The 16,023-nt window shown below is 29.5% G+C and overlaps 1 protein-coding gene across 1 annotated transcript in view; it reads right to left on the bottom strand.

Moving 5' to 3' along the window:
• Window positions 1–2,057: 2,057 nt before the first annotated feature.
• LOC106691639 (UDP-N-acetylglucosamine--peptide N-acetylglucosaminyltransferase 110 kDa subunit) overlaps window positions 2,058–16,023 on the bottom strand; it is a 93,815-nt gene continuing 79,849 nt past the window's right edge. Inside the window, exon 7 of the mRNA XM_067048054.1 lies at window positions 2,058–2,076. Coding sequence (XP_066904155.1) covers window positions 2,073–2,076 — 4 coding nt within the window. The 3' untranslated portion in view covers window positions 2,058–2,072. The remainder of the gene's footprint in view (window positions 2,077–16,023) is intronic.

Below are 16,023 nucleotides of genomic sequence, written 5' to 3'. Positions count from 1 at the left end.
CATTATTTTATCCTACCCTCTTTACCATCATTTAAAGCGGGACTAGGATAATATGAAATATGATATAATGAAGGTCGCTAAAAATTTAATATAATAAGATTCCTTTTATACAGCCATGCTTGTTAGTGTTACTAAAAGATGCTCCCTAAAACCGGTTCGTTAGAATCTTTTTCTTTTCTTTTTTTTTTTTTTTTTTTTATTTAATTCGCCAGAAACTAAACTGTGAACAACCGATTCCTTTGGAGAGTCAGAGGAAAGCGGCTGTTTAACCTAGATGATAAGTATACCGTATAAACATGGAACGAAAAAAAAAAAATTCATGTTTATAGGTGAATTTGGATTTTTCATTTTATTTCAACTGCTTTAACATATACACAATATAATTATAGTACAACAATTGTAACGAACAAGATCAAATGCATATGCGTGAGAATGTTATGTATAATTACATCCTACATATTTTTTAAGGATTATCGTGGCACTAATTGTTATCAGTATTAATTTAATACTATTTTTGGTATAATAATTTAACGTTTTTTTTAATGTATTACTTAACCTAGTGATGATCTAGTACTAAAACCGTAAATAAAAAATTAATCACTTGATGGCATAAAAATGATTTAAGGCATACAAAATATTTAAATTCCTAAATTTATTTTTAAGTTTTATAGGCACTACTTTAATGAAAACTAAATATAGTTAATGGTGAAAATTGATGACTCTGCCAACCTTGGTTAAGAAAAATTAAAAAATGGCGGCTGATTTAAAACGTTGAAAAAAATTAATTTTTCATTCAGAGCTCTATATCTTCTTAACTACTAACAATAATAAAAATCTTGATACAACAACATCATTAAAAGAAGTGTTAATTAGCAAAATTGTGAGCCCTAATATAGCTGGGTTCAATAGTCCCTAAAAAAAATTTTTCAAAAAGAAACATTTTTTATTTCCAAATAACGAAAAATCAATATTTTGTGAACACATTAAGGGAAATATCACGGAAACATACTCTGACGAACGAAGTATAGCGGTCTAGTCAATTAGCTCTCAATTGAGGAATAGGAGTATGAGTATCAGTTTCTATTTTATCCTACTTTATTTACTTAAATAAACTGGTAATTTCTCATTGTTGAGTAGAAAAAAATTTAACACCTCGAGAACTATTAAACGTGAAGAGTTCCTATAAGAACTTATATTTTAGAAAATTTCCTATGCTTTAAATAATGTGCTAAAAAGTTATTTTGTCTAAAAGGTAAAAATGAAAAAAAAAAAAAAAAAAAAAAAAAAGTGAAAATGTTAGTTTTTTCTTCAATAAAATAAATTCCCTGGGGGGGGGGGGGGGGGGGGGGAGAGTGCACCTTAGATATTTCATTATTTATGTTTTGACATTAACTGTGTTCCTTGTATGGTGCAGGTAAAAATTTAACGTTTTGGAACAAACGTTAAACAGCCGTCATTTTTTATTCCCTCTTACCATGGCTGGCAGAGACATTAAATTAGACTCTTAACTGGATCTAGTTTTCATTAAAATAATCGAGGATTGGATTGAAATAAATTTTTTCCCCTCTTGAATTCTCAGACTACAATATTACAAGCATATAACAAAAAACCTTACAATTAGAAAGAACAGAAACACATTTGAAAGCATATCTAGTTAACATATTAGGGCACCGAAATCGAATCCGAACACTGAGTGAAGGCTAGAAGGAGTATCTGATGCTCTATGAATCATGGCCATGACGCGTGACGACGTTATCGGGCGCATTGGCACGGACAGAAATATCTATGCCATAATGTCTCTCCTGGGATAGCGATGAAGGCATATGCAATTTTACACGATTGATGAGCAACGCGGAAATGGTCTGAACGGGTGAAATAAGTTAAAATGACAAATTTGATTAAAAAAACTAGGGCAAACTACCATATTTCACTAAACCATCCTTATAATGTACCAATTCTTAAAAAAAAAAAATAATAAGAAATTTGGAACAAAGTTTGGTGTATTAAGAAAGGTTGGCGTTTAACAACAATTATTCTACTTACAAATTATCTCCAAGAAACATGAAATGCTCTTACCTGAAACAATAACAGAAAGGAATCAAAACACATTCAATTATAAGAAACAATAAATAAATACAAAATAACACTAAACCAAAGTTAATCAATAAGATTTAGAAAAGATGAATTCAATTTTTACAACCAAAAAGGACTGCAATGCTTATTAATTATTAAATTTACTACATTTTTAGTCAACAATCCCTCAATTCATAATATATATATATATATAGATGGTAAAGGATTAAATTTTAAGACAATAATATTTTAAAGTTGCATTATGATGAGTATTGATAGGCACTTAGCTTTGCAAAGTACAAGAAGCATGGTTACACATTTCAATTATATGTTATCAAAATAGGTCCAATCAGTTTCTTATTTGTACTAACTTTTTTTGTATTTTTTTAAAATTAAAATAGTTAAGTTTTTTTAATCGTAGTTCAAAAAATCGTAATCTATTGAGGTGAGATTGAAGCTAGTACAGCCCAATCATTTATTTTTTTTAATGCAGCAGCTAAAGTTTGAGTCTTATTCAAAAATTCCTTGGACCTGTTCCAGACCAAAGAGATTTTCAAGAAGGTTGAAGAATGAGATGTTTCTTATACAACTCGGATCGATTCACCATTCTTTAATGTTTTGTCTGTTTTAGATCACGACGGAGGAAAGAAAAAAAAAGGAAACGGATCAAGGACAATTTAAAATAAAAAAGCATTAAAAATATGGTTAAATATAATAAACCACGCGATATAGGCTATAAAAATGTTTTGGACAAAATTATTCCGCATACAAAATAACCCGATAAAACCCGGAATATATATCAAAAGTATAACACCAAAAGACAATTTCTCCATCCCGCGACTAAACCTTCATTATATTCCAGTCACGTCTTGCGGAGATGGAGACGTCACATTCAAAGGTATGATTTGAATTTCATAAGTAAATTCTTCTAACCCAGAAAACGTTAGAAACATTGTTGGTGAACGTGAAATTGAAGTAAATTTTGAGTAAATAAAAGGAAGTTGTGTAACGAAACAGGAACGATAAGACAAAGTTTAACTAAACAAACATAAAAACTACTTTTCACGAAAAATATTTCTCTGCATATATTTAAAATTAAAAATTAAATCTGTACCGCTGTAATTTATGATAGGCCAGGGTGCAGTACTTTGTTAGGAAGTACAGTTACTAGAACAACGGTTATACGGGAAGGAAATTCGGTCAGAATCACGCTCTACATAATATCATATGATAGTAATATTATTTTGAAAGCAACGGAATTAAATAAGAATATGGTTATGATATCTATTTATAATGCGACCCTCCGATGCGCTTTAAAACAATGCAAAAGTCAATTATTTTCAGAAGAAATACGACAAAATCGAAACACCTAATAACAAAAAATTCATGCTGATATAAAGTCAGAAAGTAATTTTACTTCAGCTTTAGCAAAATTGGTTCTACTTTATGCTTTCTAATTTTGAAAACAATATCAGATTATCTCACAACTAGTTATTCGATTCAAAATTAATTTCGAATTATATATATATCTTAATCTTACTGAAACATTTCTTCCTGATTAACGAAAGATGGTTGCTAAAAACATGAAAAACCTTCCAGATGGCATTACAGAGCATGCGACATCATCCGTAAATATTTCCAACGTTTGCTAACATTAAAGAATAAACTTGAAGTACCATAAATAAAAGGTGAGTTATGGTAAAGCAAATTCCAAGGAGCGTTCGATTCAAGGTAAAATGAGAAGCTGGCTGGCATCGTTGCAATAAATCTCTCTGCTCAGTAAGAACGCAGTGTCTCACAAATCGAAAAATTCACGTAATTGCATTTATGATAAGTTAACCATTTCCAAGGACTACATTACAGTAAAAATTCTTAAATTAAAATAAAGAAAATTATTTCATTTACTGTCTTACAACAAATGTTAACTAAAGAGTAAGTTATTCTGATCACATGATGTTCAAAAATCTAACGCGACCTTTTAGAATCTCTAACATGGTCTGGTTCAAATTAAGCAGAGCAGTATGGGGAAGCAGCAGAAGACCAAGATTGATACCAAACTGAAGGCAACCCGATCTGTTGATCAAAACACGAAGAAAAAAAGGCAACTTAATTTTTGAGTAAGTTAATAATAATAAAATCTAAAAAGTAACCATTTCTTTTTATTCCTCCCTCCGGGTCAATTCTGATATATGTAGGAGGTTATGTACAAGTAAGAAACTTATTCTAATTTTGGTAAGATGGTCCAGTTTACATGGGGAGGGACCGCCACAACATAAACGTCAACCCCGCCCAGGCCTAATTCGATTCGGCACTCCTGCGGTTCCGTAGTTACTAAAATTGACGTCTTATTAATTCCCTCTGATACAAACAGTCAAAAATGTAACTGGTACAGATATGTAACAATAAGATACAAACACGAATCAACTTAAAGTGCGCAAAATTATAACTAGTCTTTTTCCAATTTCGGAACTCGATATGAACACATAACATTTTTACAAACCAAACAAAAACTTTATTAATTTAAAATAAAGATGAAATCTGTTTTCTATCATCACACAGATTCATTTTTCACAAATCCATAATATGAAATGCCATTTTTTTTTTTTTTTTAATCCTTCATAGTAGAAAACTCAATCAAACACTTCTGTAATAGAAAGAACATTAAAATACACCAAATGACACAAATTTGACACAACAAGGTTAATTTGATTTTATTAAGAATATAAAATATTTATGATTTAATCAATTAATTCGAGACTTTTTTTACTGCCTTTAAATCTAGCGAATTCATACTTAGCCGTGATAATTGGAAATGTAGACAATTCTTATTTGGATAGGATAATGGTCTGTAAAGAAAACAGAGTTAGTAGTTAGTAAAGAAGATACAATTAGAAGACTTGTAGCGTATCTAAACAGCTTTATGATATTATTACTGTTATTGTTATTAAGTCTAGGCTAAACTTTATAACTTATCCTTAATTTTGTTATTATTTTTGTGGAAGTATGTATCGCTAGTGGCTGGATCGTTGAAGGAAACTGTACGTGCGGTAAAATACTTCTGTTTTCCTTAATCATCATTTTTATTATTAAACCTAATTGAGATCTCGAGATTAAATACAATCTGTACAAGATCGTGTAAAACTGAGTTCGTTTTAAGTTTTGCACACCAAAAAGATTTAACTATCAGGAGTTCCTTTTTCGAAAAAAAAATCTAAAATTCCTAAAAAATTCTGTATTGAACTTTACGTTCAGGCGCCATAAATTAATCTGGACGAGAATAGGCAGTAATACCTTTACTTTATGAAAGTCATTAAGAAATTACTCACATTTATTATAGATATTTTTTTTAATCATTTATTGATTTTATTTATTAACATGTATAAAATTTTTTGAATACATACAAATTTAATTGAATTATTATCAACAATATTCTAAGAAATAAATGAAATATTGCTATGAATATCAAAGCCAGACCGTTTAGATATGAGAAGTGATTCCTGTGGGACGTTCAAGACGAATAGAAGCATTTATATTTCTCCGCAAAAATAAAAAAAATTGTTTTAGACTCTATAAAAATAATAAAAAATATTAATATAACAGAAAATTAATAATATATCGAATTATAACAACAATAATGTATCGAATTATTATAATTATACATCGAATAAAAAAAGGATTAGTTTGAAAAACATAGGAATGAGAGATACTAATAATAATGGATGGGTGATGAAATTATCAAAGAAAACAACTAACGCTACAACTAAATTCAAGTAATTAGCATTTAAAAAACTTATATACGACTTGGCACAATCACAGGAACCAAAATAAACATTCACAAAACCATCGAATCTTGGTTCCCTGAAAACAAGAAAATCTCAATTTAATTTTTTTATTTATTTATTCATATTTTATACATAATATGACTTTTATCTTAAATATTCGAATCTAGTAGTAATGAAAAAGCTAATAGTATCTTTAATATTTTTGTTTTGTTTTTAACCACGGTTTGAGGGTAAGAAAAAAATCAATTTGACAAATTAAATCTTCACATCTTCGAAAGAAATGTGTGAGACATAGCAGAATAAACCTGGGTCAGCTATGTCCTTCATAGCACATACAAATTATAAAAAAATAAAAAAAAATGAAAACTAAATAATATGAAAACAATTTTTAGATTGTCTCCTTAATAATGGCCTAAGGGCCGAAAGATTAGAGAATTAAAATAAAGTGATGTAATTTTTTTTTTAAATTATCATACTAATTTTTTATAAATCATAATACGATTTATTTCACAGTTTATATAAAATAATTAAAAAAAGGATAAAATTACTCAACGTTGGATCATAAGGATTAATTACATAATAGGACAGCCCATTTTTTGTTTGTAGCCGCTAACAGCGAAAAATACAAAACTAATGCTTACCAAATTTTAACAATATCAACTTCATGGTCAATGAAAGCTTTAGCTATAATGAAATCAGCCAATAAAATACAGCTGACGAAGATTTTGTTTTAACGTGGTAATTTTAAGAACTAATACTAGACCTATATAAAAAAATCTTTTTAGGATAAATAGACTGCTTATTGAAGAAGGCTTTAGGTAACATAGGTAACACCATGCACTAGATCCCATAAGAATAGAGAAGTAACTATAAACGTGAATCGTAAAACTTCATATCTATGGAAGAAGGTTCACTAGACAACTTTATTAGGTTACATGGTTAAATTCGCCTGGCTATACAGAGCCTTCAGAAATCTTGGCGGAGAAATGATAACTGTGCAGGAAGTCCGTTGAATGAAGTCATTTTGATAGAAATGGAAGAACAAAACATGAAATATAACATACTCAGAATTCCTATAAATGTATTACTCTTCTTACAGTACATTTCTAAAACACTAGTAATTATACACAAAAAATTAGTTCGATTACTTTCAGTTTATGTTTGTAAGAGCAGGGGATGCCGCAATGGAGGATGCAGTGGTAAGTTTAAAAAAATTATTTATAAAAAAATTAAACTGATCATTCAATTTAATATATACATAAATTACAATCAAGAACAATAAATTAAATAAGTAAGAATAATGAAATTTTTCAGTTTTGTGAATTGTTAAAGTTACACGCCAACTCAAACTGTTAATCACACTAACATCATTTATCTATAATATACACACCATAAAAAAATATATCCCCCCAAAATATACATTACTTTAATCATTTACCTTCATATAAGGACTCTTAAGTGTCTTTTTTTTCAAGTGACGATAAGATACTACGCTTTTAAATATTTCAAAGAGGAATTATTTCGTCTGTCAATAGAACCATTCATATCAACGGATTTGAAACGAAATGTATATTAAATTAAAAGATAAAAAGGGAATCGTTTAAAATAACCATTTTAAGACTTGAAGGTTTTAATTATCTACGAAATTTATGAAAGATAATATTTATTTTCTTTTTATTACTTATCAATAAAGGAAAGGAAAAGGTAATAAAAATTAATGCTGTATTGAAAGCCCACCCACCCTTAATTACGTGGCACATTGATTAAAAGGAACATATCCTAAATAAAGCATTTTTATTTCTATCATATTTTTAATTTACTATTGTACCATATAGCGAGGTGAAAATAATTGAAATTCTGTAACTGTATCATGACAGATAAATTATATACATATTTATCAAGGAGTCTTCTGTTTGTAGAGAAGTTCTGTTCAAATTAGAGGACAGGCGTCAATGTGTTTACAGGTAAACATAAATTAGTAGAAAACTGTTGAAAACGAAAAAAAAATGCAAAAAATATATAAATTTTATGTTTCGATTTACATAATAATAAATATAAAACACTTTATGAACAAATTATTTTATAAAATAATAAATTATTGTCACTTAATAAGCGGATGAATTTTAAGTTTGAAATATAATCCTCAATTCTATAATAGACATCACGGATTACTAAAATTATAATTATAAAAAGAAAAAGTAAAATGAAAATAGTAATAAAGATTACATTTATTTTATTGTATTATTTTATTTTTTAGCAACTGAGAATTCACTATATAAGACGTTATTTTGCTGCCGATTTCTTCTGGCTTAATATTTCTAGTTAAAATATAAAATTTAAGCTAAGTCTGTCATCGGATGAATATTAGTCAAACGCCAACAGAATAAAAATTGATACACTTACATCATTTTTCGCATATTATATTTATGATATATAGTGTGAATATTTTTTTAAAATAATAGAAATTGACAACGTAGGAGTAATTCAAGAAACGAGTGGACGAAGGCGTTATGTTAAATAGCTATAATTCTTAGAAAAATTTAATTTAATGATCATTTATTCTTATTTTAGATAGGAAAACTAAATTGTTAACTTCTTAATAAATATATACAAACAATGTAGGGTTAAGAAAATTGTTCAAGGAAGAATTCGAAATATTTTTTAAAGCAAAATCCATATAACACTTTCATAAATTAATGTCTGAATGTATTGCTTTAGGTAATCTTGTGACGATGTGTATGTACATATACACAATACAATCGGTATGGGACGCATTGCCTACTATGCCCTGTAAATATTAATTTCTTCAGCAAAAGAACATAACTACTAACTACACTAGTAATTTATTTTTTGATGAATAACAGCATTATTTTAATTTTTCCTAATAAAGGTCCAAGTTAAAAACTCTTATACGCTAGCTCCAACAAACAAGTCCTCACCGAACAACAGACACACCGGCAAAAAAGCAATATGAGGACCCAACCTTTTGATCCACCTCTTGATCCAGGCTAGACAACCCCTAGGTTGTGGCTCGCACTCTGGGTACGGCGGCCTGTTGGGGAGTATGGTGATGATGGTGTAGACGATGATACACTGGTAGTCCATGGCATGGCAAGAGGACCCCTAGGCACTTGCTGGGCGACAGTTCGCGCCCCACTGGCCCGCCGCTTGGGAACGCCCCCTTCCGAAGATAAACGATCTCACTCGTGCTCTTTCGGCCGGTAGTTGGTGCCTCATTAGGGGGCGTCATCCCTTATACCATGAAATAGAAGGGGAGTGTTATCTCAATAAAGGAAAAACAAAAAATATCATATTAAAGAAAATGAGGTATCGGAAGGAAACAAGGCAGATTTTAACACAACGAGAAGGTACAGATAACAATATAGCATGTAGTTATGTCCAATTTTTATTTCTAAACAGAAAGAATTATATGTTTTATTAGGATACATATACGAAATTAATATTATTTTATAGTATCATTTTAAAAAGGAAAACATTTTACAAAACGCCGCTTACCTAAAATCTTACCATTATAAAAATAAATAATAGCTGAATATTTAGGTTTCAATTTTGAATCTATAGAATCCAAATCCAAAATGAAAATGATAGTTTAAAAAAAAAAAATAATAATAAAAAAAATTGTGATAGGTATTGAGTACACCGTTTGTAGAATTAACAAGTTTGATTTTAGTGTTAAGGTACCTAGTACATAATAGCACGCACTAACAGTAGATATAAACAATTTACACTAAAATAAATTGAAATTTTGTAGTTTTCTTTAAATTAGTTCATTTTGTGTCATTATCTTAAAAAAAAAAAAAAAAAAAAGCAATCATAACAGGAATTCCACTCAGAAAGTAGTGTATTACTATTAAAATAATAAAGTGATCCCACAAAATAATTTCAATGCATTCTCAAACAAACAACTACGAAGAGAGTCATCGAATTGTTGAATCAGAAATAGCTTTACATGCAGAAGTGTTTCCCTAATATTTTAAAGTTTATGACTATAAAACCGACTAAACTGCTTCATTAAAAATAACACTGTATTTTTATTTTTTATCTAGTATTCATAGAGAAATATTGTACTTTTAGTCATACAACGTATGGAAAGCTCGGAGTACCAAAACCACACGGACTTCGAACTATGAAAGAACGCTAAATGGTACAGTTCTTGTGGTTACAGCTTAGACAAATTCTAATGAATTCAAAACTTGGACAATGAGGAGAAGCAATCTTGTTCTATATATTAATTAAAATAGATATTATTAACAAACGCAATGCTGTTAATATACGTGTCGAGATATCCTCAGGAGTGAAAGAAAATCTGGAATATGAGAAAGTTGGGACACCTGTGGGATGACCTGGACGAGTTAGGGGAGTCTGAGTATGAAGGGAGGGGCTCTTGAGCTGAATCAGGTCCTAGGGGACTCAAGTCCCTTGAAGTAAGTGAGCGAAATTTGATACGACAGCGCTAAAAACCAAAAAGGATTATTGGAATTTTATAGAATACACTATATAAAAGTATTTTTAATTGCGAAGACATGTGTTTGAATATATATAATTTTATATTGAACATAGAAGGAAAATATGAACAGTTAAAAAAAAAAAAATAGGTTCTCTCAGTATACATCTACATTGAACACCTGTACCATTAAAAAAAAGTTGACATTTCTATATATTTTTAATAAATTAAAAATGCAAATGTTCAAAGAATCGATTAAATGATGACCCAAGAAATTATTAAATGTTGCATAAGACGCTTGTATGCTTAGAACTAAATTAAAAATCTCAAAGATAAACGATAAATATAAAGATAACAACGTCGCAACGTAAATGCTATGCCTCTTAAAGATTCAAAATACACCCAGGATTATAAGGACTAATCCTATATAAAAACAACAATAAATACCGAAAAATCTCTTCCAAAGCCAGAATAATTAGTGGAATAGATCTTTAAACCCTAATACTAAAATAAAAAATATTAAACTTATCATAAGCTTCGCAAAACGTATAAAATGATCAAAAACTTAAAAAGTGGAAACAACGGCGAACATTTTATGAAGCTGTATGTCAAATAGCCACGGATTGCATTACAGATAAAAAATTAAATTAGGTCGATTTTCTACAGGTAATCAAGCAAGTGAAGTGTAGACAATCTTAGTAGCATTTTATATATTTTTTATAAACATGTAATCATGCCAAGGTGAGCATTCCTTCTGAGGTAAAAGTGCCAATGTCATCAAGAACGAAACTGATGATATGTAGCACATATTACAACAAATTAAATGCAAATAACAAAACATCGTAGAAAATAAAAACTACTTGTTATTTTTTTTTAATGGGAGTGCACTATCGGAATATAATCTAAAAAGATATTGATAACATGAACATCATCTCTTAAAGCAAAAAGAAATCGATTACTGCAACAAAAAAGTGCTTATATAAAAATGTGCGGATACTATCAAAACTAATTGTAATAGAATACCTCTTAATCGAGCCTCCAAATTAGCAGGCGAATAAAGAAAATAAAAGTACTGCGAAAACAATAACTAAGTAAAATAAAACAAATTAAGTGAAAATACGACTACTATTAAAAATTCAAAGGTAATAGTAGTAAGTAGTCAGTACATTAAAATTAAATTAAATCATTTATTATAAATTATATTAAATTGATTTTATAAATTTAACGTCCGCATACATATTTCCTATATTTATTAACTTTAGTATTGTACTTAAATGTTTATTATGAGTTAAATTGGTATGGGAGTTTTTTCTCAGTACAAACCGGATTAACCGGAACTTCCGCTTAACTAGAAATCTCTTTATCCCTACAAAGATGCATAAAAAGGGTGTTAATGGATATCTACTTTTGAAAAATTGTTTTTAAGTACATAAGTCAATCAAATTTATTAAAAATGTTAACTTGTAACATCTATTTGCCAAGTGATAACTTGAGTTTTAAAATAAAATTGATACTTTTTAGATGCATAGATATGTTTTCAAATTATTTATTCAATAATATATATGAGAAGTAGATACAGTTAAAGCACCTTCTTCATATATAAACTTTTGAATACATTAAATTCTATTGCAAATACAACTCGATAGTAACATGTTGCATAATAGACTTTTGACCAAAACGCAAGAAAACACCTTCTGGATTGTTCCAAATTTTTAGACATTTTCTGGTTAAAAAAAAAAAAACGGAACCATCCCCTGTTAAATATTCAATAAGGTGTGGGAGGTTTATTTTAGCTGCAAAATCTCTCAACAGTTTAATTAGAACATTAATATTTATAAACATAATATCCCACCATAACGATATTTTAAATTATTAACAAAGGTCATTAATAACCAACATAAGTCATGAAAGCAGATCGGAAAAATAAGTTTCATTATCTAAAAACTTAAAAAGAAAGCTATATTTTTCAGTTTAAAATAATTAATAATAGGCAAAACCCGACCGGTTGAAACAACGTTTGTAACACCAGCTATTCAAAGCTAGGGACAGCTAACTGTGAGTTTACTAGTTAAATAAATTTATTAGCAAAGTTACTGAACTAGCACAGCATGGTTCTACCAACAGCTCTATAAACACTCGGTTAGGAACTACAATAACAGTCCAACAGAAAACATGTGGAAAGGGAGGAGTGAATGCACAATAATAAACTAGAATAGTAATTATAAAAATGTCTGTGTTATCAAAACTAAAAGATAATGCTATCGTATTAATTTTAAACATCATATTAAAACGAAATAAGGAGTTATCCGGAAATTTGAATAGAATTATTAATGATACGATCCTTCGTAGGGAGTATAACTGCAGCAGAGAAATAGGAACTTGGTCAGAAAGAGAACCCTTCGATATTGCTTGGAAAATTCTCGGCGATCTTCTGATCCAATAAAAAATATCTAGCGGGGTGGAAAATATTCCAAGTTTCCAAACCAATAGTTTTGATATTATTAAATCAGTTTAAATAGTACGGGAGATTAGTAATCGAAACTTTATTTTAACATATCCTTTGAATAAATTAAAAGGATTGCGAGTAAAGAAATTAGTAATTATGGATTTTTTATTACTCAATTCTTGAAATTTACATCTGTGTTTGAACTAAAAATAAAACGAGTAAATGAAATTAAGATGTAATAAGATGAAAGATTTTTGAAGAAAGTACCCACTGGTATTACTCTAAATTATTGAATTAATCATTTAAAAAAGGTCTTTAATCCAAATTAAGAGGAAGACAAAGCAAAACTGAATTAATCTGTACTCCTACAAGTAATTAAGATCATAAAGTTAGAACTAATTAACTAGGTTTTATAAGGGGGGTTGGATAACAACGAATAATACTAAACTTAAGTAGAAACACTTTTCATGTGAATGCACCTCTTAGTAATAAATAGATTCTTAAAAAAAAACACTATTATATTATAAACTTAGAGTTAATATAGCATTATTGTTCCTAAAATATATTCTATGTCTTACAGAAAATATCTAGCCAAAGATACATCAAATAAAACATATATTTCACTTGAAGAAGAAAAAAAATTAGCTAAGGTAAAATTGCAAGATGAAGGAAAGGAGACACCAATCCAATTTGCCGTTTCAATTTAGGTAAAAAATGAAGTGAGGTCTCTGTCGAATTAATACTTCTCATAAGGAAGATTGCCAAGACCATTAAAATCAGTTCGCAACACAGATCTAACATACTCGACTCTCTGGGAGCGGCTGGGTTGATTCATTTCAATTTCCTCACCGGCGGAGTCTTCTATTGAGTTTGTGGCCTGGAATCATCACGGCAAGTGGCTGTGGAGGGATGAACTCAATTTTCTTTGCTAGCGTATCTGGTGACCTTATTTCAAAACGAAAAAGCTTCAGAAATATGACAAATTGAAACAGGATGAGAGACTACGAGATCGAAAATGAATTTTTCAAAATGCTCCGGAAAAACTAGAAAGTAGTCATATGGACAATCCTTATCTATGAAATAGATGAATGAGAATCCGACCCGACATCACTAGAAAACTACCGAGCGATGACATCTCTTTTTCACGCCAGACATTATGGTATTATTTCACAAAACGCATTCAACTGCCATACCCTTTTTGATGAGCCTGAAAGATATATCAAGAGTGTATCTCGAATAGTACTTAGTTCATTCGAAAATTCGCTGCGAAATAAATTGACATTATTTTTACATCTACTCCTATTTTTATTTTTCTAAAGTAAACGATTATAGTCAATATAAATACATAAAGATTTTTGATAATCGGAAAAGAAATTAATTAAAAAAGAATAAATTCTTATAAAATATTAATTAAGTTAATTTTAAGTCATCAATATAGTGAATTACAACCATTAATATTGTAAAAATGATTATTGTAGTGTTGTATTGCAAAGCTCTATTTGAAAGTTCAAATAAAAATTTTGGAAACTTTCAAAGCTATTTTATTTTGTATTATTAAAGTAATATATTTTATTTATTCTACACATAGAGTTTGATTTGTAATCGAAATAAATAAATTTTAATTATAAAACAGTGTAATGATCACGATCCCAATGAACTTAAAAAATAAATAACACATATTCTGCTGACGTAAAGGGAAGGGAGGGAGTGTAAGGATCTGAAATCAGACTGTCTTTGATACAGTGTTTACCTAGCAGTTACAAGTTAATAATTATTTATTGTCCGAGTCCCAGATCGAGCAAATTTTGTTTATTGTTTGTACTATGATTTAATATTATAAACAATTTTTCTTTCTTTTTGACAGTTTTATTATTTTGAGTTTGAATTACGATTTAACTCAGTACGTTTCAAAAATCAAAATATTGCTTACGATTCTTTAATAATAATAAATAAATGAAAACAAAAATTATTAATTTGAAGTTATTTTGTTTAATATATTGGAACAAAAATCAACTGATGAATTAGTACAGGTGATTGAAATAATATAAAATAAACCAAAATGTTTTAAAAAAATTTAGAATGGAGACTACCTGAAAAGACAGCTGCCTGTTTGTTAATTTATTTTTCCTTTGATAACGCTAGGACAATGTAAGGATTTCCATTCAGAGGGGGTTAGTTTCAATTCTACAAGCTTTGATTCGCTTAATCTCCAGCATTGAACCCAGAGCCGAAGAAGCTCTTGTGTTAGTTGGTTGATAATCTAACGACCGTACATAAACCCTATGGGCGGGACATCCTGACGACCAGAAGAGAATAACCAGGAGCGTGAAGTAAAAACCATTAACATATGGTAATAGAGAGGAAGCCAGAGGACCATTGAACATTAGCGGAAGGGCGAGCACTCTCTTAACGGGCAATTAGTTTCCGAGGATGGACTCTGTTTTTAGAGCTATGTCGGCTATCTACGTAGTGCACATCCTCTGTTCCAGTGGTCATTCCTAACGGCTGCTCTCATGCTATTCTAACACGCTTGAGAATTGCAAGTGTATGCAAGTTGTGCAGCTCTGACAAGAATGTTCTCTGAAGAAACGTAAATAAATGTTCGACCAGAGTGCTGAAACGTTAATAGCAGAAGCCAGGAACGATGTCGAAAAAACAATAGCAAAATAGACGATATTCATAATAAACTAATCAAATTATGGGGTGTAGGAGGAGTTTCCAGAATACACATTATAACTGCGAAGATTTGAGTAATTTAAAACTATCAAAAAAATAATTTATACCTTTTCCGATTCACATACAGGGATAAGGAACTAATTGTAAAAACTATTCAGGAATTCCGTATCTTACTTACAGTGTATAACAGAATATTTACGTTAACCTTAACTTGTCTAAACAAAAACAAACACAAGAAAATTATGTTTGTATAGTTTTGTAACCATTAAAAAAAAAACCTTATGAATCTATTAATCACCGAAAGCTTTACGATATTTTGATTGAGACGCTAATAACAAAGGAGTTTCTAAGTTGTGAAAACTCACACCTTAAATAACCCAATAACCCCAATGAGGCTCTACAAAGTGGGGTGAAACGGCGGAAAATAAATAGTTGTTAACTATTTTGGTTTTCTTTTGACCGCACCTCTGACCATAATTTGATAATAAATATCATAGGGATATGGAAAATCGAAACGTTTATAATTATAAAAGAAATTTTAGAATATTTTAGGCTTAAAACAAGCCGATTCTGCTTCACTG

This window comes from Halyomorpha halys, unplaced genomic scaffold (genome assembly GCF_000696795.3).
Source record: "Halyomorpha halys isolate HHAL.00 unplaced genomic scaffold, Hhal_1.1 Scaffold2589.1, whole genome shotgun sequence".
NCBI lineage: Eukaryota > Metazoa > Arthropoda > Insecta > Hemiptera > Pentatomidae > Halyomorpha > Halyomorpha halys.
This window is presented reverse-complemented; position numbering and strand designations above follow the sequence as displayed.